Below are 23,347 nucleotides of genomic sequence, written 5' to 3'. Positions count from 1 at the left end.
TAAGTGCTTTTCTATTTGCATAATGTTCTATTGAAGCATATAGGTGTATCTGAATTTATTGTCATTTTATTTCCAGGTGGTTATTAATTGTGCAATACTTAAAGGATTAAAGTATAACCAAGCAACGGCTACATTCCATCAGTGGAGAGATAGTAAGCAAGTGTACGGCTTGAATTTCAGTAGCAAGGAGGATGCTGATGCTTTCGCTAGAGCGATGTTACATTCGTTAGAAGTAAGTTATTGTATATTAATTAGTTTATCGTTTACACTTCAATATCGTTTGCACAACAAATAAGTAGTTTTCAGCAAATCTATCAATATGACCACTTCAAGTTATTTAAAAAATAAACTTTGGTGTTTTGATACAAAGCGATGGCTTGTCAAATTGGCAATTTTTAAAACAAGTTCTTCTGTGAAGTCTTCAACAGTTGCATGACATCTCTGCCATGTGACCCTGACAATATGGGTCCATTGTTTGTGTTCCAATAAGACTCAAATTGAGTTTTTCCTGGGCATTGTTCTCAGCGTTGCAGCAATCATTTTTTTTTTTTTTTTTTTTTTTTTTTAAATCAGTGCCTTGTAGTTAGAACACATTCTGTAATGTTCTACATTTGGAAATATTCTAACAATATTTTATCGATGATGACTTTCTAAATCTTGGAGGTCTTTTTATTTCTTAAGATACAGAATTCTAAAATTAAACTACATAGCTTCTAAAGCTTAAAGCATATTCTTTCCATTCATGACAAGAAAAATAAGGTTGGAGAGCATACAGTTTGAGATATTGCCCTTCAAAGATACCCCAAAATTTGCATCTGTGAGATTTGAACCAAGGTTGCAAATGCATATCTTCGGATCTAGCTAGACAGTAGCAACTGAATTTAATCCATACATCGACATCATAGGTGGGAATGATGCTTCCAAGTTTTGTGTGAATTGGTGCATTTACAACGTAGTTATGGTGTTTGCAAGGACTTTTTTTTTTTTTTTTTTTTTTTTTTGCCTTGAATTGCGCTGACTTTTGCCAACTTTTAAGAGTTATATCTACACTGAAACATGGCTAAACATCCAGGAAGTAAGATATTCTGAAGCAGCGTCAAAAGTTTTATGTGCAAAAGATCAGTGTTTATTGCAACTCAAAAAAAAGTGGGCACCTTGACACACGGAGTGAAGGTGAGTGGCCTCTCTTTGAAAGATCATATACATGTAACCAAAGTAGATAATCAACTATTCGCATATAACCATCATAGATAATACAGAACCTTCCCAGCAAATTTTATTAACCTTGAAATTGGTCGAGCTAGGATTATCCTTGAAATCGGTCCTTTTGACATGAAATGACCCATATGTCGAATTTTACATCTCAAACTTAAGCGAATTGAGATTGAGTATTTCTCTTTAGTTAAAATCTTTTCCAAATGCCGTTTGTTACCATTTGCTTGTACGTCATAAAGAAATTATACTGCTCAAATTGCAAGTATTTGTGAAACGGTGTTCGCTGGATAGTAAATAGCTTTAATAGACTATTATGAGGGAGATGTAACAACTAGTAACACACAAGACATTGAAAATTCTTTTACTTTGTGATCAACATAATTAAAACACGTACTTTAACCCCTACTCCTGTTATTGTATGTCCATCATAAACTACTACTGCTTTCTCAGTAGCTTTTAAAACTGCTTTCACTGTCTAATTTAAAAATAAATAAATAAATAAATAAATAGTATCTCTTGGGCCGTCCAGAATAGTATTTATGCTGACATCCATAGTTGAAAAAAGGTCACTCTGTGATATTTACCTTACACATTTTCCAGGATTTCATTTACGTTGGTTGCTTTCAAATTTTTATTCTTATTTCAGTCATCAGTGTTGTACGCTTTGAAAACATAGAAAATAAGCAGCTACGTATAAGTTCTTTCATTAGTAACAAAGATAATTTCCTCTCAAAATGACGTTCAGAACATGGTGCTCATTTTGAATCCGTATTTGGGAGTCTGGAATTTAGTTTCTAATTTCATTTAGTTAGAATTAAAACATAAGTGACAGAATTTTTCTTAATTAGATCTAAACGATTTTTAGCACTAAGAAAATTAATGAAAAAGTTAATTGTCCACATTTCGCTTGAAACACGTTAGCTTTATCTAAAAGCTGAACTGTCCTCACAGCTAAATATGCGCAGGCGAAGATACGTTGTGGACACCCCGTGACTGGAGAATAACGTTCTTTTCATATTCATTACTTGATCGCACAGATATCTCGCAAATGTTCAGCGCCTTCATGTTTGTTGTCACTTTCCGGTAATGCATTTAAATTTGAAAAGATAGTCAGCCAAATCAATGTGGAATTAAACAGTTTTTATTGTGTTGCGTATCCTAAAACATCCATTAGTAAATAATGTGGAAATACGTTGTAACTCCAATTTGTTTACCAGTGATATGATTCCCATTTTACAACACACTTGTTTTACATAGCCATCAAAAATTTTTGAATAGAATTTAGATATAATTTTTCTAACTATAGAGTATAATCCATTATTGAGAAATTTTGACAAATACGAAATTTTTAGGTGCTAGGCAATTCCACAACCAGGAGTCAATCACAGACTTCATCCATTACTCAACCTCCATTCCAGCAGTCTAATGGACAGTATGAAGAAGACATGGGATACAGGTATTTGGCCTATTACTCTATTCATTATGTTGCGTTGATGTGGCTGTTTATCATAAAATTGTTGTGGCTTTGATGTAGACAGTTAACTTTGTACAGTATATGTGTTTCAAAAACTGGCTCTTAATTCAGCCTAGTGTTTTAATTTTTGATTATGCTAATTCTTAATAGGAGATTTCATATTGATATTATGTTTCATATTTATTAATTAATGATTGTCTACCTGAAAGTATAAAATGTTATTTATTAATTATTGATATAATGTGTTCATTCTCAGCATGTAAACTAATATACATTAGGAATATAATTCTGCAAATTTCATTTAGGTACGTGAAAAGTATTTTCGCTTCCTTTCTTCATACATTATTCGCTGATACTTGGCTTATGTTGTGTTTACAAAATGAAGCTTTGCAGTGTGTTGCAGTAGCCTGGTGTCTAATCTTGGCACTATTCTGCTATAAAAGCTTTCTTCTTTCTTGTTTCCTTTATTGCATTCCCTTTCTGATGCACAAACATTATAAGAAACTATTTTTATGTCAAGTACAAGCCATTATAAATCTTCTACGCTTTTCAAAATTGAATCTTCTTCACGATTCAAAATTGAAATTAAAGTTAGGATTTCAACTTAATACTAATAAAATATAGGTATTCACAGTCTGCCTTCCAATTTTATGTTGAATACTCTATGCATCATTCTTCCTTCTATTGTGCTTTATATGGGTCCTTTATGAATTTCTGGCTTCGCTTTATGCAACATCTGAATTGTATTATAGTTAATATAATTTTTGTCTGTATTACAAATGATTTTTACAGTTGAATAACTAATATTATATCATTAAAGAATACATCATCGTATTCAAATAAGGAATTAATTTTGAAGTCGTTTGGTAATTATAAATGTAAGATCTTCATGTCATGGAAACTCTGCCTACTTACAGTCAACATCCAATGGTGATTTATCAACATGTGACACCTGGCATGCAGCAGCATACTTCGCCTCATAATCCTGATGTAAACTTGCTTAACATGAGGTAGGAAATTTAAAACAGGTGGTCTCGGTGGTCTTAAATAACACTTTAATAATAGTTTTAATTGGTGCTTGGTGGTTCTAATGTCTTCTTGTAGTTGCAAGAAGAGCTGCGTTACGTTATTTAACACATCTAGAGTTGTTACTGGTGGTTGTGCATGTGTATTTTAGGCTCTGTAATGGAATTTTCTGTAACACCTCTTTCTCTTCAAGTAATTTTTCTTGATTCTTCTCACAAGTAACAGTAGGTTTATGTAGCGCTCAATGTATGTACAGAAACTATTTTCTAATAGATTTGTGGTTAGTGACGATATGACCTGGGTCTGATGTAGTGATCTTGACTAACCAGAACTTTCTTAGTAGAAACATTAGAAATTCAATGAAAATAGGATTTGTATACGATGAAATTTTCAAGTCATTGCTCTGGAAGACTATTTAGCATCTTTGATATTTAAACATTATACTATTGCCTTGAATTTTGATTATCTGATTGTGCTTGCGGTTGAGGAGTATTAATTTTGACAAATGATAAAAGTAATTTGGAGAGAAAATAATATGTAAAACGGTGATATTAAAAGGACTTAGAAGGCATTTTAATTTAAGAAAGTAAGGTGAGATAGCATGTGGGAATTAACTTCTGGTTGATTGCAGTAGTTTGGAAAATGCAGGTGTAAACTTCGTTAAAAACTAGGTTTTGTATTGTTTTGCGAATATATAATGTTTTTAAAAGACTCATGAAATTTTTGTGCAAACTGTTAAAACATGTAAAACTTGAGGTTTTCAGTTCCATTGATTTTGAATGATCTAATGATATTTTATGTATGAGAGTTCTTATATATTGTATGCATATATATATATATATATATATATATATATATATATAGTGAGTCAAACAGAACTGTACAACTTTGAAAGCATATAGAAAATTATTGAGATTACTTACAGGAACGAGAGAGGTGTCAATTTGTAGCAAAACACTTCAAGTTTATCATCAAAATGTCATTTTGGTTCAATGTGACTGCCGTTGTTGATGCAGAAAACTTCCCACCGGAAATCTTCCGGTTCCACACTCGTTCCAGCTGATCGGACGTAACTTGTGCACCGCCAGCGCAGATGCAGTTTCTCAGGTCTGCAAGGTTATGTGATAGGGGCGGAACATACACTCGATCTTTAACAAATCCCACAGGGAAAAATCCATAGATGTGAAGTCTGGCCATGCAATTGAACCTACATAGTCAATCCACCGACGTTGGAAGCGAATATCAAGGAAATCTCGAACTTCCTTGAGGAAATTAGGCTGTGCGCTGTTTTGCTGGTAGTAATAGGTCACGCTTTGTCTTCATCTGAGAAATTGAATATATATATATATCAAGATACACAATACTAGTGACAGAGTTCTCCATGAATTAAAATAAAAGGACTTTAAATGTGCTAAGGGCACAAAACACATTTACCTTTGAAATGTGATGGACGTGTTCAATGGTTTGACGTGGGTTTTCATTGCCCCACAGTTTACAGTTGCGGGTGTTGACCATGCCACTGATATGAAATGCACTCTCATCGCTGAAGATAATTTGTGTTAAGGAATGTCTCGTCTTCCCCTATCTGATCCAATATCTATATATATAAAAGAGAACGTACAAAATCCTTTGTCCGCTCATCACGCTAATACGGCTGAACCAATTTCTTTCATTTTTGGGGGGTTGTTAGGATTTGGACCCTAGATGGTTTTTATCATATCACTTTAATTTTCAATTACCAGTGTCTTGAGATAATTGACCATTCAGGTGTCCATACGTACAAATCCTTTGTTATTAGTTCATCATAGGTAAAAATAAACGTATTTATATGCAACCCGCATGACCGTGTGACTCGGCGGGTTAACATAAATGACAGGCGCTATAATGTTAACATTTACTGCAATTTGAAAGCGAAAAAGTAAAAATTATCTAAGTAACAAAGTTTATTGCGTTCCGGGGTGACCGCAGCGAAGCGGGGCGGGTTAACATAAATGACAGGCGATATAATGTTAACATTTACTGCAATCTACTATGGTTTTTATCATATCACTTGAAAGCGAAAAAGTAAAAATTATCTAAGTAACAAAGTTTATTGCGTTCCGGGGTGACCGCAGCGAAGCGGGGTGAACGCTGCTAGTTCCACATAATTCTCCACGAGCAACCTGTCTACGTCAGTAATTTGTTGTACCACCTGTATGGTTTCAAGGGTAGAATTTACTAACTGTCTTTTGTGGAATACCTGTCTCGCAAGACACACGCCGCGTTTATTTTTTTTTTTTTTTTAACTACGGGCAAAGCTTTCCCTAACTTGTTCGACAATAGCACCAGCAACGGGCGGGCGACCTGGTGATTTCACGAAGAGAACAACCAATTTAAACAAAGTTTTTGTGCCAACTGTAAATGATAAGCCTGCTTGGAGATTCCTTACCTTGTTCCGTACGAAATTTACGCCGAACAACTGTTTCAGAGTTCGTTCCATTAAATAACAACACACACCGAGCATGCTCCGCACCAGTAGAAGTCACCATTTTAAGACTACACTACGGTGGCGCTCGCGGTAACGGAACGTGGTACTACGGCACTATGCGAGTCAAACTTGAAATGTTTTACTAAAAATTGACACCTATATTGATTCTCTAAGTTATTTCAATACATTTTTATATTCTTTCAAAGTTTTTTTACTACCCATATATATATATATATATATATTAATGCGTGTGTAAGAAACATGTGTTTCAGTATAGCTTTAATAAATATTTGTCCTAATTGTTAACGGAAATTTGAGAAAAAATATTATTATTATTTTAAATTACAGTTGATTATACTTTAGTTGCGTAATAAGGGTATGCGAGAAATGTTTCAATGAGTTTAGGAACGCTAAATTGTACTGACTATCAGTGTAAGTCGTATAATTCTTACTTAAACAACATGGCGCAAGTATCTGTGCCTATCAGTAGTAAACTGTTACATCGTATTATGCTTGAATTGAGTTCAGTCATTGACGAATTATATGAAGGAAGTAAATATGATTCCTTAGATGTCAGGAAAAATAACTTTTCATGACCATAGAAAATAGTACCTCAGATTTTAGTTTGATATTTCATCTCCCTTAGCCTAAAGGACACAATCATAAGATCTTAAACTAAAAGATTTCATTTAATATTTTAGTTCGATATTTTCCGCAGTTTTACTTATGTTGTTCGCACAGTAGTTAATATTTATTTAGTAGTAACCTCATTTTTTTTTAATTTAACAGTGATTTCATTTTTCCAGTGCAATCCTAGTTCTAGAATTTTGCAGAGTCGTAACTACAGTATTTGCAGTACAATAAACGTTACATTGATAGCAAGTTATAGAATAGCAGGAAGAGTTTATGTATTTTATATTATGTTTCATTTAATCCTTTCAGTTGTTATATTTCCTGTATATAAATGCTTTTTATTGACCACAGTTTACTTGACAGAACAATGACAAGGGAAGATGTTGCCATAATACAGGAACGACGAATGTCACAGCAACAACAGCAGAGTAAGTATTTTTGAAGAAAGAAAAGAAAAACTATTTTAAGTCATCGGTTAAGATATTTTTCTTAAATCATTTGAGTGATTAAGGTTAATCATTAAATTAAAAGGGGTTTGTACAATTTGAAAAGTCAAGATAGTAAATAAAATCAGGGAAAACAAAGGAAATAGTCTGAAGATCAGAGAAGATAATGAAACGAGATGTAATTTGTACAACTGTCAAACCTTGTAAAGACGAGACCTGTAGAACCTCGCAAGAAGACAGTAAATGATCCTTTTGTGAAGTAGGAACTGCCTATCTACAGAAACCAATAGTCCATACGTATGTAATGCTGTAAAAATCTGTTACAAGATGCCATGTTTGATGTGTAAACTAAACCTAGTAATAAGGTACAGATTCGACGTTTGTCGAGACTGGAAAGTTTTGTTACTAGCAGAAATGTTTCCTCGAACGAAAAACCAGATGAAAGACGACAGAAATTATATTTCCACGTAACAATCTCTGCGTGCAACTTGTCTAATTTCAAACCTTGAGCATAGAAATACAAAACTGAGAAAGTCGGTGTTTTTAAATTTTCATACGATTCACATTCATTTAACTTATGATAAAGAGGTTTTTTCACCTAGACGTGCTGCATACAGATGCAAAAGACTTTTCAGTTGGTAAAAACAGTTTGTGGAAAATTGCAAGAAAAGATAGTTATTGCACAAAGCTATATTCTTGAAGCAGAAAGCATTGAACATGTGTGAAAATAGATGGTTGGTTATGTGACAGAAATCAGTAGAGATTATCAAGAGTATTCGTAGCAATAAAAGGAAGAAAGAATTAAATATGGCAAAAAAATAGCAGAGAAGAGAAAGTTAAAAATGCATACCTGAGTCTTAGAGCATCATCCTAATATGTGGAAGTGAGCGAATTAAGAAAAAGAATGCTTCTAAATCGTAAATATGAGAAAAGTTTCTGAAAACTTTTTTTTTCTTTCTCTAACTACATTTTAAAGGTCAATCGAAAAAATATATTAGAAAAATATTACGTAATTATTTTATGAAAGTTCTCTGGGAGCGTTTCTCTTATCACGGTGCCAATAAAATGCACAAGACTTGAATAAATATATTGTAATGATTTCGGTAGAGTCAATAATGGACCGAGATTTATCCCTTCACCAATTTTATTAAGTCTTTTGTGTTTACAAAAGTTCTAACAATAAAGTATCTCTTTAATGACATAGGTGTACAGGTTATAGCGTTCTGTACGGATAACCCCTTAGCTTCTTAGTAGCCTCCAGGGTTTTCAAGTATTTGGTTCTAGGTAACCTTCGCTCATAACCCTTACGAGGTATGGTATTTAAGGTGATTTCCTTAGCTTTATAGCAGCCTCCAGGGTTTAAGATAGGTTACGATCAGTTGGTCGACTGATGCTGGGTCCCTCGGTGTGCGGGCTTTTATTTGTCCTCTTCGGGTCCTTCCGTGAGGCCCATCTTCTTTTGGCGTTCCTCGGTGTCTTTCGTGTCGGCTTCTCTTCTGATACACTGTTTACAATCAATAGCACGTGTTATGTTGACAGTGCTTTTATCGTGATGTGGGGATCCTTACAATATAAGTGGAAACTTGAAAAGCTGTCAACGTGTGCTTTTCACCGCAAATACTAAAATAACCACACTGCGTATTACCAATAATAACGAAACAACCACCTAACATCATTCCAGAAGATGCTCAGTATATTATTGTTTTTATTGCATTAACACTGCAGATAGAGCATTCACTGAGAGTGATAGTGCGTAAATACGTAACGAGCAATAAGAAATACTGACACAGTATGAGATATTAGTGATAGAAATTAATTCGATGAGTGATGAAGTCGATAAATATGAACGTCTATAATTGAATCAACATGGAAACACGTAAAAAGAACATTTCCAAGTCACAACAGGGATAGAAAGTTTGTTAATGAGTTTTAGAGTATGTTTATTAAATATACTGTGAGAAATCTTTTTAAAAATTCACAGTGCATAATATTGACAATGAAAGCAGAATAGGTACTGAAAGTAATTAAAACCTCACTAGCCCATCTTCTTTTCGCCCGAATTCTTGTGGACCGCTTAGCATCGTCTTTTCTGAAACATATTGGATGCCAGGTAAGTTGTAGTGATAACATTGTACAGATCAATTCTTGTATTTTAACTTAGTTTTCGACAAAGTTATGCAAACAGTGTTGACGTGTTTCTTTCTTTTTCAACTTGTGTAGGAAATCTCGCTCCTTCAAAATCGGTTCGTTTTAGGGGTTCTTAACCACAAGAAACTAGTGTGAATCTGGAAAAATTAATAATTGGATTTGTCAAGAATGTCAAAGAGAAACAAAATGAGGGGAAAATGTAACTTTTTGGCACCCTGATAGGGAATTGGGTCGTCATTTTGCCATTCAGCATTTCCGTGTGATAATGTTGTGTTATTTGTAGGTTTTGTAAAGAAATTTACAATATTGTATACGTAATTTATCTGTGTGCTTGGAGGAACACACATACTCTTATCAATGTTTAGTTACTTGATTACTTAACAAAAGAATGCTCCTATTTTACTCTTCTATAAAAATAAGAGAATAGTAAACTGCATAAAAATCCAATAGAAGGTAATAAAGTTGGTGAGATACGGTCAGTTACAGAGGTGAACAAAGATGATTTCATAGGAATATTCTGTAATGAAATTTCTATGGAAAGTGAGAAAGAAATAAGGCATTTTTTTCTTCAATCCTGGAGGAACTGTAAAAGTCATTAAAAAAAAGTAGTCGCTATAATGTCAGATATTATAGATCTCTGAATTTTGTTGTAACGTGTTCTGTAACGCTCTGAGAACAATAACACTCTGACTGATCAACAAGTAAAGCTGTTCCTTTTTTCCTCCTCTTGTTAATCAGCAAATAAATAAAATGTCTACACAATTACCTACTCATAATGTTTATGATTATACGACATAAATTATATATTGTTATAATACATTTATTATTGTTTAATAGCTGGTCAATGCGCGTGGCAAACATGTGAGGAACATGGTCGGTAGCCGTTCCTTCGCTGGATAGATTGTAAACGAAATATTAATTATTTTATTAAACATAAATGTGTACATAAAGTTTCGTAATAGTATAAAAATTTTGCTGCGCAAGGACTACGTGTAATATCACTTTCATATGCATATAATTTTAAAAAGAAGCGCTGGGAAGTTGATTATGCTAATGGTAGGTTTTAGTTTCAGCATTTACTGTTAATTGTAACCAGCAACTTTCAATATCGTTCATAAGCAGCTCTGCCACGAACGGAAATTTTGTATTAAGTATGGTACAGAGGTATTTGTAAAACACTTTCTTTTAAATCATTCTATGAGGCTTTATATGTTTTTGCGTTATCGTATGGGATTGTTCTGTTCAGCAATCGGTAGCGATCTGTGCAACACCATATTTACGTTTTCACCATTTCAGTACTTCATGTCCTGTGCATTGTTCTACAGTAGCATATCCATAATAGTTCAGAGTTAGAGGGTTAATTTATATTTTGTGCGTTTAAGCTACTAGTAATAAAATAATAAGCTTCTGTTTCAGATATTTTCTGAATCTGAAATTCCGTTGCAAATTGTTGGATTCTGTAGGAGCGTCGTCTTTTTCTAAAATTACCAATTTAAAATTCATACTGCTACCTGAGTTCTCGAAATTAATCTAATAATGACTCGTTTTGTTTCGTAGGATTTTTGTATATACTTTCTGACTCTTTTTTTGTAACTTGATCGTTGTTGCTTTGAAGGTTTTATTTTTCAATTTCGTGTTTTACAAATACAGCGGACAATCTTTTACGTTTACATGTTGATAAGGGAAATGTACTGCTTCATTTTAATTTCATTTCAACATAAAGAGGAGAAATCATATTTTTGTTCATGTATTAACCTTTTTTGAGCGATACTTCTTGACTTTGAATTCTACGTAATATAACTATTATTTTCTAAGTTTTCTTCTACTGCCTGACTTTCAAATATAATATATATTTTTCTTCATTCAAATTAACGTGTAACTAAGGTGGTAAAATCTGAAATCATCACCCATCCTCGTTCGCTTATTTAACTTTATAAAGAATTATTTCCAAATTTTTAAGAAAAGAAAAAAATTGTCACAAGACGAAGTAGCTTCATTGATTGAAAACTTAAAATTTCTGTATAATAATTACACAATATTACTTCTTTCGAAAATCTGCTTTAAAGTGATACATAACTAGCAGTGTGTGGTAGTAACACCAATTAAACATTAATTAAATGAGTATTAATATCTGCTGATAGAACTGGAATAAGAAACATGTTGCAACACTAGCAATGAATGATATTAACTTTTTGTCGTCGTTAGTAGTACCAAAAATACACTGTAACTTAAAATTACTTCGTGTATTAGTAGGTCTAATTATATATACTAAGATATGAAAGTCTTATAAGGATTTTTACTGCATTTCATTCATAAGAAGTAGTAAAGCATTTATTTTCTAAAAAATTGTGTTCATATTATTCAATTCGTATTATTAATATTAAACGTTTGACTGAATATTTACTTAATTTTATCAGAGCAACTAAATGGTTGTTTTTCTTCTAGTTATAAATACCCTTGCGAGTAGTCCCAACTCATCATCTCCAGGCTCAACTCCGTCTTCTTCGGGACATCACCGCACGTCGTCAGCTCCTCCGGCACCCCAACCTCCTCCCATGACGCTTGCCCCTGCCGCTCCCCCACAAGCACCTCCTGCACCCCCTGCCCCTCCAGCACCGCCTATTCTCCCAGCCTCTCCTGCTGTGTGGACAGGAGCTCCACAACCATCCACTGTACCTCCGTTGCCGGGGCCAGGGCCAGCAGGGGCCCCTCCTCCACCGCCACCTCCACCAGCGCCAAATATGACCCGATCTTCAAGTTCAGACGGACCTGAACAGGGATCTCTGGCGGCGGCGTTACAGAGTGCCAAACTGAAAAGAGCGAATAAGGTAATGCACGTAATTCAGATTAACTGCTTTCAGTGTTCAGTATATTCTCAAATACAGTATGTGATCTTTAGGACTTGATTCAGGATGATGTTGGAATTTTTATGTTTGAAAGTTTATTCTAGATTATTTCATAAGTTACTGTACTGTACAACATTCATCGTAACATTGTTTAATAGCAGTAAAATAATGTGTCACAATATTCCTTTTTGTATATGTTATTATTCTCCAGTTCCACAGTGAAAGTTTCCGTAGGTGATAAAGTACTCGTTCATGAGCCTTTACATATCAATGGGAAAGCATTACTGTATTTCTCATATACGCCGTACAGTGATATAAAATAATTGTAGTAGAGTGCAATTGGAAAACAATCCGAGCATATGTTTTTCACTGATGATTCATGCAAAGCTAACTGACAGCTTTCGGTTTTTTGGTGGTTGTGAAAACGTTTAAACAATATTTTGGTTACATTCTTAGCACGTTAGCAAACGTCTCCTTTAGGTAACCAGAACTGTATATAATTCTTCTAAACGGCTTTAGAATTTTCAAGGATGATAAAGAATTATGTGTAAAAGTTTGGAATTTGTTGCAAAATCTTTAATATTCTGTTGTGGGTTTGAAAGAAAAGATGTAGCTATTCCTTTGCTTTTTACTGTAGAACACAGGAGAGTATATGAAGATAAACTACTTCACGCAGAATAATATCCATTAATGTCTTTGATGGTCTGGTCTAACGTCCCGTTTAAGTATCAGTTCCGTATGAGACATGGGCCAGTAGTTTAACATGGAATCTAAATTATCGACTTACCTACACGCCATGTTAAGCTAAGAAATTTGTGTATAATGGGAGAAAATGAATTATTAAGATAAATGCTTTTCTTAACCGACTGACATATAACATTAAAGTGATTTCATTCTACACTAAATGTGAGTTCCATCAATAATCTTTTTTTCTCTTTCTCTATTATTTTCAGTTAGTAGATATATTTATATAATTACTAGTAACAGCATTGTTTAATAAATTTCATGACTTTGTGACAGTAGATAAAGAGAACTGATTCATTGTCACCGCCAGATATATTAGTTTCTGTATCATGATTAGACATAGCACTAAGGAAAAGAAAGAAAGGAAAATAAAGTAGTTCGTGCAGGGCAGGGGAATTGTTCGTGTAAATTGTGTACTCTTAAAAGGTTAGGGAATTAAATTATTTCACGTACAGATAAGGTATTAAGTGTATATTTTAAAGAAATAGATTGAACTCATATTTGAAGTTCTAAAATCACATACATAAAAAGTAAAGAAAGAAAATGTTTACATATTCGTTGCGTTGTCGTTTTATTTTGGTCCCAGTATTTCAGTCATGTTTACTGCCGTAAGTTTTGACGAGGGACGAATATTCTCAGATCAAATCATAAACTTTCTCCTTCGTTACTTCCTTACTTTAATCTTGTACATATATATTCCTTTTTTACTTTCGAACACCGAAAGGAGAGAAGAAAATATGGTGATCGTGCAAAAGAAAATCGAATTCAGGATTCCAACAGATTTACACGTTTCATGATTCATAGATACTGAAAAGTTGATTTTTCGACATTTGTCCGTCTGTTCGTTCTTATGTACTATGTACACTCGCCTAGAGGCCATAGCGTTCAACACATCTCAACCAAATTTTAAACGTACGGTTTTCGTGAGATTCTCCAGTTTTTGAATTTTCTCGAAAACGGCTTTAGCAATTTTATTTATATTTCATAAATCTTTAATTTATTATTATAATTATTATATTATATAATATAATTAATTGTTGCATATTGTAGTAAAACTCTTCATAATACGAAATTTTACAAATATTCTGTGTCCACAATATTTTTAGTCTAAGCTTAACAACACTATAGGTAAATCTAACAAATCCTAAAACTTTTACACTGATGAAAGCAGCAAAACAAACAAACGGAAAATTATTTTTCATAAATTATTTTTTCCAAAAACAATCTCATCATATAGTATGTCATTTCTCTGGGAAAAATCGAGAAGAGGTAGTTTATTCTTGGGGTGGGTTTTTATTGGACGGTTTTCTCAAAAACGACTCAGGTGATTTTGTTTATATTTCATTAATAACCGGATAATGTAGTATAACTCATTTTCTTGAGAAAAATCTATGAGGGATACTTTATTCTTTGGGTAATGTTTTTTAAATGTAAAATACCACTCACGATTTTTTTTAAATATATATATAAACAAATATTTCATTAATAACTTAACATATGGCATAAGTCATTTCTTATGAAAAATTTTATAAGGGATAGTTTACATTTGGGATTAGTTTTCTTTGAGTGAAGCTTTCCGAAAATGCCTTATAATTTTGTATATCACAAGAAAATATTTCATTAATAATTGAGCACATGATCTACGAGGGAGGATCAAATGAAAAGCTTAAAAATGCAATCAAATGTAAAGTTGGACGATTGTTTTGAAACGTGGCATGAATATACTTTGAGTTGCACTTAATGACCGATAGGTGGCAGAGTGTTGCTGGAAGAACGACGAACGCGGCAGTCAGTATCAAGATGACCGCCCCACTGTCCACATGCATCGCATTAGAACAGCGTTCGGTGATACTGTTTTTGAGCATTGAAGGTGTGAAACCAATTGAAATTCATCGCGGGATGGGAGCAAAGTATGATGATTGTCCCTGCAGCAAGTATACGAGTGGTGTAGGAAGTTGAAAAGTGTCGTAATATCTCTGGAGAATGTTCTTCGAGCGGGACACGCTCACGGTGTAATGACCGACGAAAACATTGCGTTAGCGGAACAGCTTGTAAAGGAAAACAGGTGTATTATGCTGCAAGAAATCGCCACAATCATGAATATTAGCTTTCATATCAACTCAACATGTTGTGCATAATGTTCTACATTTCAATAAGGTGTCTGCAAGATGGGTCCCACGTCAATTGACTGCTGAATTAAAAGATCGTCGCGTCACCGCCTGTGAAGAACTTTTGCGTCGTTTCAGTATCGAGGGTGATGCATTTCTGGACAGGATTATTACAGGTGATGAGACCTGGGTTCACTATCATCAACCAGAAACAAAAAAGCGAGCAAGGAATGAAGGCAAGATTTGCTTTTCATTGTTACATTCTAAAATGTATTGCACTTTTAAGGTTTTCATTTGATCCTCCCTCGTAGTTTAAGGAATTGGAGCGAGAAAGTTTAGTGTGGTAATCCGTACCTTTTATTACTCCTAAATTTGTATGAAATAATATTTTGTCCAGCAAACTACTGTAAAAAATAATACTAACCGCTACGAATGGCCATAAAGAATGTGCATCTAGTTCCGAAATTTCGTGATTAGTAAAAGTTGTTAGAGACGTTTGAATATTCCGAAGTTTGTTACCTAGTATGCATTTTGGTCAGAGATTAATGCAGTCCCATTGTTTATCCAGATCTCCTTTATATAGGTTTATTTCCTTTTTTGCTGACAAAATATTCCATAGACAAGTCTTGGTAGTGGCGCTGATATGTTATGTACCATGTTAATCTTCCTAATAATTTGCTTAAATGCTTGGATAATCCTGAAGCAAATTATTCCGCATTCCTGGCGTCTTTAGTATGTTCTCTATCGTAATTTCTATATTTGCTTTCGTCATACCTATGTATGTAACTTTACAGTCGCAAATCACTTTGTAAGTTCGTAAGTGCCGGAGTGTACTGTTACATCCATAAAATAACTTACACAGTCAGTTTTCAATAACTTTTCTAGATCTTTTTTGAAATTAGTGCTATTTCATCAGAACCAAGGAACCAAAATACAACCTAGATAAATGCAGTCTGCATAAACAATGAGATTATATCGTTATTCTGTAAGCAAAATATGTTAGATAATAATGTCTCGACGTATTCGAACTTATGTATATGTCTAACAAGCTTTACTAATCAAGATGTTTTGGGAATCTACAACATTGAAATAATAGAAAACTGCACATTCTTTATGGTCGTTCTTAATTCTTCATGAGTGTTAATTTTTGTAGTGGTTTTCTTGATAAAATCTTATTTTATGCAAATTGAGAAGTTGAAGCAGTACTCATACTTATCATCATATCGTAAAATAATGCAAGAATGTAACGAAACAGTAAGTTTAAGATTTGGTCTCAAAATCTATCCCTCGTCAGAGCTCACAGTAATAAACGTAATTGAATTATTGGTTAGAAAATAAAACGATAACGCAACAACCAAATAACATTTTTCTTTCTTTATATAGCAAAAGTAGTTTTGGTTGTCTCTTACCGTATAACAAGCATTCAGAAACATCAACTTACGAAGGTACGGTTATAATAAGAATACAAGCGCTCTATTGAAGGTACTTTTATTAAATTGTAAGTAGTCTAGTGAATAAATCCCTGATATTCATAATTTACTAACACAAAATAGAAAAGGTGAAACACATTGCTTTCGTTAGCACTTTGGTATCAAAATACAATTTTAAATATAAAAAAGTTTTCTTTGTAAGCATAAAAGATTGCTCTCTGGAAATCATGAATCTGTCGGTAATGGAAATTATCTAATTTTTGTATTGTCTTTACAGTTGAATGGATTAATAATTTACAGGAATAGAAACTTGACAGTAAATACAATGTATGTTCCCAAAATAAGTATGCTCTATTCAATATTACCTATTTATTTTTACTAGGCATTAAGCTACACACGCTTTCTTTTTACGTATTATATATTTAATTGATACTTAAAATATGAGATAAAGTAAATTATCTGCTTTTGTTGTTTCAGTCAGCAGAAAATAGTGGTAGTAGTACAAGTAGCAGTGGGAGTAGTAATTATGGTACGTTGGGAAGAGGTCAGATAGGAAGTATGGCGAGTATGATGGATGAGATGGCGAAGACATTAGCAAGACGAAGAGCTGCTGCTGAAAAGAAAGATCCAAATGAAGTTCCACAGGCAAGTTTTCTTTCTTTCTTTCTTTCTTTCTTTTTTAACATTTATTTTCGAAATAAATTATGTTCCAGATGAACATATGAAATGTGAGAAAGAAAAGAAATGTAATGTTTCTTTTCCATATTTTGATTAAATAGAGATGGCAGTTTTCTTGTTACAATTGAAAAGAACCAGAATTCTTCCTTCCAAAAAGTGTTTGTGGTGATATTTAAATGAAATCCTGTATACCTTGTCTAATTAAGACAAGAGTTAAGAGTTGCTGAAAAGAATATACTGGAATGAAAGAGAACTTTCAGTAAAACCCGCGGATATCGTGTTTCCGCTACAAATACACATGGCTTGGAATCATACTTAAACAGGGTGTCTGTCGGTCACGAAAGTCATGAAAGTCACAAAAAAAGACAAGAAATCAGAAAACGGTCATAAAAGTCAAGAAAATCACGAAATGTAGCTTTTAGGTCACGATTTTTGTTTTATCTGTACAAATATAAGTACAGACTGAAAAACTTTGTTCTATAAAGCGTCAAAATTCAACACCAAAAATGTCTATGGTCGGCTTTAGACGCTACCAAATCGCAAGCAACGCACACTTCTATCGCATGCATGAAAATTCGACCTAATCACACCCAAATTCGTTCTTGAGAATGTTACAAAATTTTATGGTTTGGTATAGAAAAGGTCACGAAAAAGTCACGAAATTTCATTTTGGAATTTTGGTGTACACAATATTAACACATGTGTCAAATATCTACTGTTCTTTCAAAGGTAAGAGTAGGAGTGTTACTATGTAGAAGTTAGTTTTCAACGAAACATGAGAAACGGTATTAGAAACTATTCCAATTCAATCTAACATTTTTATTATTAATCTTTCGAAAGAAGTGCAAACGTGTTTTCTGATAACGTGTTTTCTGATATGCGAACTGAAATTACAGCTTTTACAGCAGTACGCTTATTACCCTTAATATTACGTAATTTTAAAATAATAATTATTTGTTTTTAAACCGATCCTGTGGTTAGTAAATTCGCAACAAAATTATATTGTGCAGTATAGACATAGTTTTGTTTTTAAACTCTGATTGATTTAAAATGTAACAGATTTGCTTGTTTGTGAAGAGTATACTACGAAAATATGTCTTCGGGTGATGATCCACAGGAAAGAACTACTTTATGTAATAAGTTTCGAAGCAAAATCTGTTCAATGAACATGATAAAATCCCAAGATGCTGTAACATACTCTACTTGAAACCTTTTCTATAAATAATTATATGTTAGTATGAGAGTCCCGGTGAGTGTACAAGTAATTTTTCGATTCCCAAGTTAATGCTGGAGGAACTGGAGTAGATCCACCTTTTGTGTAAGTGATGAAACGGAAATTCAACTCCTAATGAACAACTAATTATATAGAGAGTATCTTGTTTACTTTGTTTTTATAGTATCCTTTATAATGATTACTGCGGATGGCAAAAGAAACCAATGGGATAACCAAGCTCGGGAATTGAACTTGGAATCCGTTCAGAACCCTGCATTGACAGCTTCGCTAATGTCAACCTGAATGCATACAAAGCTATCTGTATACAAATGCTGTTTTCCCCCGAATTGTAATGCGATTCAAACAAAACGAAGTTTTCTTCCAACCTCACCACAAACAACTGCAATAAACACTGTATTAGAAGTTATGGATTAAGCAGTGATAGATAAACATACTACGACGAACTATTATGCACATGACATGCACAGAGAAGAAACCCTGAATTAAATACACACGTGGTCTAACTTACTATGCTTGTATTGCTTAGATTCTTAGCTTTCTAGATACTTACACAAAGTTTTAAAAAATTGAAAGGAAAAAAAATAATTAATAAAAATTGAACACAACACACAACCAGGTCCGTATATTATACCACCATCTTTTAGAGCCTGATATTATTTTTGAAATCCATCCACCAAAACAGGAATCTGTACGCGAGCTTAAAGTCTCTGTCTACCTTCTGTAGCTCCCTCGGGTCTCAGCACCATTTATGATGATTACTGCGGTAGCAAAGCTATCAATGCACGGGTGCTGAACGGATTCCAAGCTCGTTCCCGAGCGTGGTTATCACGTTGGTTTCCTTTGCCATCGCAATAATCGTTATATCTTATGTTAAGAAAAGAGGAATATGAAAGTATTCAGAGAAAATGTTATCGTATAAGTACCACTGGTTTTTATGTACTACCGAAGAATATTGCATTAAAGCGTAGGTACTTGAAGAATATTCAAGCTAAACATCATCATATCTTCATTCTGCTTTAATACATTTAGAAATTTAGTAGTCTGCATAGAGTTAAAGGAATATGCTCTACTTATAGCGGTTTCTCACATTATGAACTCCCAGGTCTAAAATGATATATATTGTTGTAACAAAAGGAATTCCTAAACGGGAATATCCCAAAAGCAACCAAAATTAATTGTGTACGTTTCAGCAAAAAAATATTGCATTCTTTAGTACATATCTTTTCAGAAAACTAACGTTGTCTATGAAATTATATCCCGTTTGTTGTTAGTTTTCGGAGGAGATATGTTCTGAAAAAAGCGTTTTGCCCTAATGTACACAATTAAATAATTTGGAATCCTTTCGGAGTAAATACTTTTTGATGAAAAGTGGATATGCATCATATTAAATCAAATAGCTATTTAAAGAAAATTTAAATACTTACTAGAACTCCAATATGGCATCCATTGTAAACGCTAAATCTCGCTGCTTCAATTTTTTTTTTATTATTTTCCTTGTTATTTTATGAAGCGTTATAGCAAAAAAAGCATAATATATTTTTTAATGATGTGAGTTTTAAATGCAGGGCATTTCAGGTAAAACGTTCAGTGTTTATAAATCACAAACGGGTGGAAATAATGAGGTACACAGTAAGTGATATAGAAACATCTCAGAGAGCGCTCTGCTTGCCTCATGTAGTCCCTTATAATAAGGCTCCAGGGAACTACATGAGAATTTTAGATGGTAAAGCATATAATTTGATATATCATTGAGAGTATTATGGGAAAACAAACAACTTTTATAAAATAATAATAATAATAATAATTGGTGTAGAGCACTATTTACGAAATGATCACCATTTAACTGTTAGTTTTATCAGGCTGTGCAAGAATTCATAATTCAATTGAGCCATTTCATAACGATGTCTTACACGAAAACCTTTCTTCTACAAAAGTTGTTTGTTTCTTCATGATCCTTTCAATAATGTAAAAAATTACATTCCTTATTTACTATTTAAAATTTTCGGATGACCCTCAGAACTCCACGATACTAGGCCCCGTAGGGCAAACAGAACGGTCCATTCGATGCGTAATCTGACATTTTTTTCCCTCTTCTTATCTATAGTCGTTTGTGATTTACAAGTACTAGACGTTTTGTCTGAATATGCAATTAAACGGCGCCATTTTGTAAACTGTGTCCCACACGAATCCTACGATTCTTTTTTCTTTTGATCGTTCATGATCTTTTCAATGATGTAAAAGTAAAATGCCCACCTTACTTTTTAAAAATTCCGTGTGACCTTCCAGAGCACCATGTTAAGAAGCCCTGCCGGGCAAGGAGAACGTTCCATACGGTGCGTCCTCTGATCTTTTCATATGTATATTTATATTAGTTATTCTATGGTACCAGGTTATTTATTTCGGTAAGGATACATCTTAAGAAATGGCCGTAGTTTATGATATATCTTAAATATCGGGTATATTTCAGGATGCTGAAACATTAAATATTGGGTATATTGCAGGATACTGAAACAGATAAAAAACCGTGGGATAAGTCATCTGGAAGCGGCACAAATGGAAAATTTGCTAATGGATCAGAATCACCAAAGCCATCTCGTAAAAGATTCGGTTCTGCTTCTGAAGAAATGATTCCTAAAGTAAATGGTCTCCCTGAAGGAGTAGCTTTTGACTTAGAAAATTTCCGACAGGAACTCTTGAAAGATATAAGAAAGGAATTGAATAAAGTAAAACAGGAATTTATCGATGGTAAGTTAATTAAACCTTTATGTTTTCTCATGAAGATATAAATTTTTTGATTATCTGCAGCAGTATGTGAGTTTGGTCTAACTTCAGTTTCTCAAATAATAAAAGATGTGGAAATCTGATATTGCCAAATCTGTCGAGTATGGCGAATGTGGGAGGCACTTCGAAGCGTAGGTTATCGATGGTTTCCATGTTTGGATGAGCACAATGAGGACGAGTGTTATCATGTTGAAGCAAATTTCTCCTTCGCTTTGTGTATATTGCTGGCTTCAAATGGTTCTTGAGAAGGTAGGTGTAGATGGCACTAGTCACTGTGGTACGTAGGAGGATATAGTGTTCCAGAATATGACCATTCTTATCCCAGAGTAAAGTCAACATGACTTTCCTTGGCCAGTGGAAGCCACCTGGCGGACACTTTTTCGTAGCAGAGTTCATCATGCACTGTGTGTTGTATTGAATTGAAGCTCATATTTAGCAAAGAAGCCATTTCAGTCAGGATGACACAACGGTTTTCTAAATAAACTAATCTGCTGCGGCTATGAACTCCTCTGTCACAACTCGATGAGGCTGACTCGGACGGGGAGCATCAATCAACAAAGTTGTACCTTCTGTACTTTCTGTGAATTTCTACGCATACTTCGTGCGCATTTTCTGATGAATATAAACCGGTTTCACACTTTCATTCCGTAAAAATCGAATAACTCTACACTGTTCTTCCTTGGTGCGACTGCGTAGTGGTGCCGTTATATTGAATCAGCTGTTTCTCAGCTCCAACCCATATGTCGGCACTGCTTCCTATTGCCAGCTTGGAAATAAACCAAGTACTGTGTCTACAAATTTCCAAAAGCCTAGTAAAAAATAATGGCACTTTCGTGGTTTTCATTTTATTCTCCCTCGTATAAGAAAGGTATGTGTTTGAAATTATACACTGTTGTATTTTCCACTAAGTTTCAGTAACGCCAATAAAATTCATTGTGGTTTTCAGTAAAACCTATTTGTATTTTAGTCCACTTCCAGATCCAAAAACCAAGAACTCAGTAAACATTAATTGTGTAATTTAAATATTCACTTTCTAATATGTGACTGGTGTTACACAAGTGTCAAAAGTCGGATTACATTCAGCAGGTTTGCTCTGTTGATATTCTTTCGGTTACCAGAAACCGTTCAGTACTCCCTTTGTAGTTTAACAGTGAGTAATTTTGAAGTATAAAATTAGCTTTTGCATCTGTTGATTCAGTTCGATTTTATTCTCGTTGATTTTAATTTACAAAATCTGAATAGTTGTAAGCTTATATTCATTATGAACAGTAGCCATTATGAAAAGTGCGTGTTGACCTTGTGTGTGTTATTGGCATTAACTTCTGAACAAATAGACCAAAATAAATATTTTTCTTTCGCACAGTTAATATTTCTTATGCTTCGCTCTTAAATTGTGTAGTTACTGTAAAAGTATGAAAATACTTCTTTGTTTTGCAGCTTTAAAGATGGAGTTGAATAGGCGGTAATGGTTCATGAGATCAATTGTGCCTAGTTCCTAGATAATGGACAAATAAATATGATCATGGACAGCCTCTATTATATTGTTCTACCGTGGAATTTGTGCACAAAACCACAAGTGAAAAAGAAACGCAGCAGCCCCTTGATCTACAGGGTTCTTCGCAGAAATTTTGTCAGGATGTTTAGTTCAATGTCAGCTTTTACATGTCCCACAAATTGTGGAGGGAACAATGTGTGCATATTAATTTATTATGGGACCATCTCAGGGAAGTAGAGTGTTGAGAGATGATCCCCAATTTTGATTAAAAATAAGTGTAAACTGGCCATAATATTTTATTTGAATGATACTGTGCATTCATTAGTGACATTGTCCTATTTGCTTCATGTATTGCTGCTAAAGGATATGTGAATGGATATTAACTATATGCAGTTATTCAGATAAACAAAAGTTGTTTTTATGTGTGGGTAAGATTAATTTTATTTGATCAACAGAAATGAATTAGTATGTTGGTAAAGTTGTGCACAACTTTAGCAGTCTGGAGTACGTAAACAAATTGTTCTTGAAACATTAACAGTGGCTAGGGAAAGCTTTTACATAATACATGTTATAGTCTTGTCTGGCAATCGAATATCGTGTTTTGCGTGTGCATAAGTGAACG

General features: G+C 33.8%; 1 protein-coding gene across 4 annotated transcripts in view; it reads left to right on the top strand.

The window, feature by feature from the left end:
* ena (ENAH actin regulator enabled) overlaps positions 1 to 23,136 on the top strand; it is a 47,214-nt gene extending 24,078 nt beyond the window's left edge. Inside the window, exons 3-10 of one of the 4 annotated variants that reach the window (XM_081725946.1) lie at positions 77 to 232; positions 2,568 to 2,671; positions 3,607 to 3,699; positions 7,179 to 7,243; positions 11,855 to 12,237; positions 17,015 to 17,182; positions 20,951 to 21,194; positions 22,668 to 23,136. In XM_081725946.1, coding sequence (XP_081582072.1) covers positions 77 to 232; positions 2,568 to 2,671; positions 3,607 to 3,699; positions 7,179 to 7,243; positions 11,855 to 12,237; positions 17,015 to 17,182; positions 20,951 to 21,194; positions 22,668 to 22,696 — 1,242 coding nt within the window. In that variant the 3' untranslated portion in view covers positions 22,697 to 23,136. Of the gene's footprint in view, positions 1 to 76; positions 233 to 2,567; positions 2,672 to 3,606; positions 3,700 to 7,166; positions 7,244 to 11,854; positions 12,238 to 17,014; positions 17,183 to 20,950; positions 21,195 to 22,667 lie in introns of all 4 variants that reach the window. The other 3 variants (XM_081725945.1, XM_081725949.1, XM_081725948.1) reach the window with 3 other exon arrangements.
* Positions 23,137 to 23,347: the final 211 nt, after the last annotated feature.

This window comes from Thermobia domestica, chromosome 9, assembly GCF_964235325.1.
Source record: "Thermobia domestica chromosome 9, izTheDome1.hap1.1, whole genome shotgun sequence".
NCBI classification, from domain to species: domain Eukaryota; kingdom Metazoa; phylum Arthropoda; class Insecta; order Zygentoma; family Lepismatidae; genus Thermobia; species Thermobia domestica.
The sequence above is the reverse complement of the archived record's forward strand: the minus strand, read 5'-3'. Positions and strand labels throughout refer to the sequence as shown.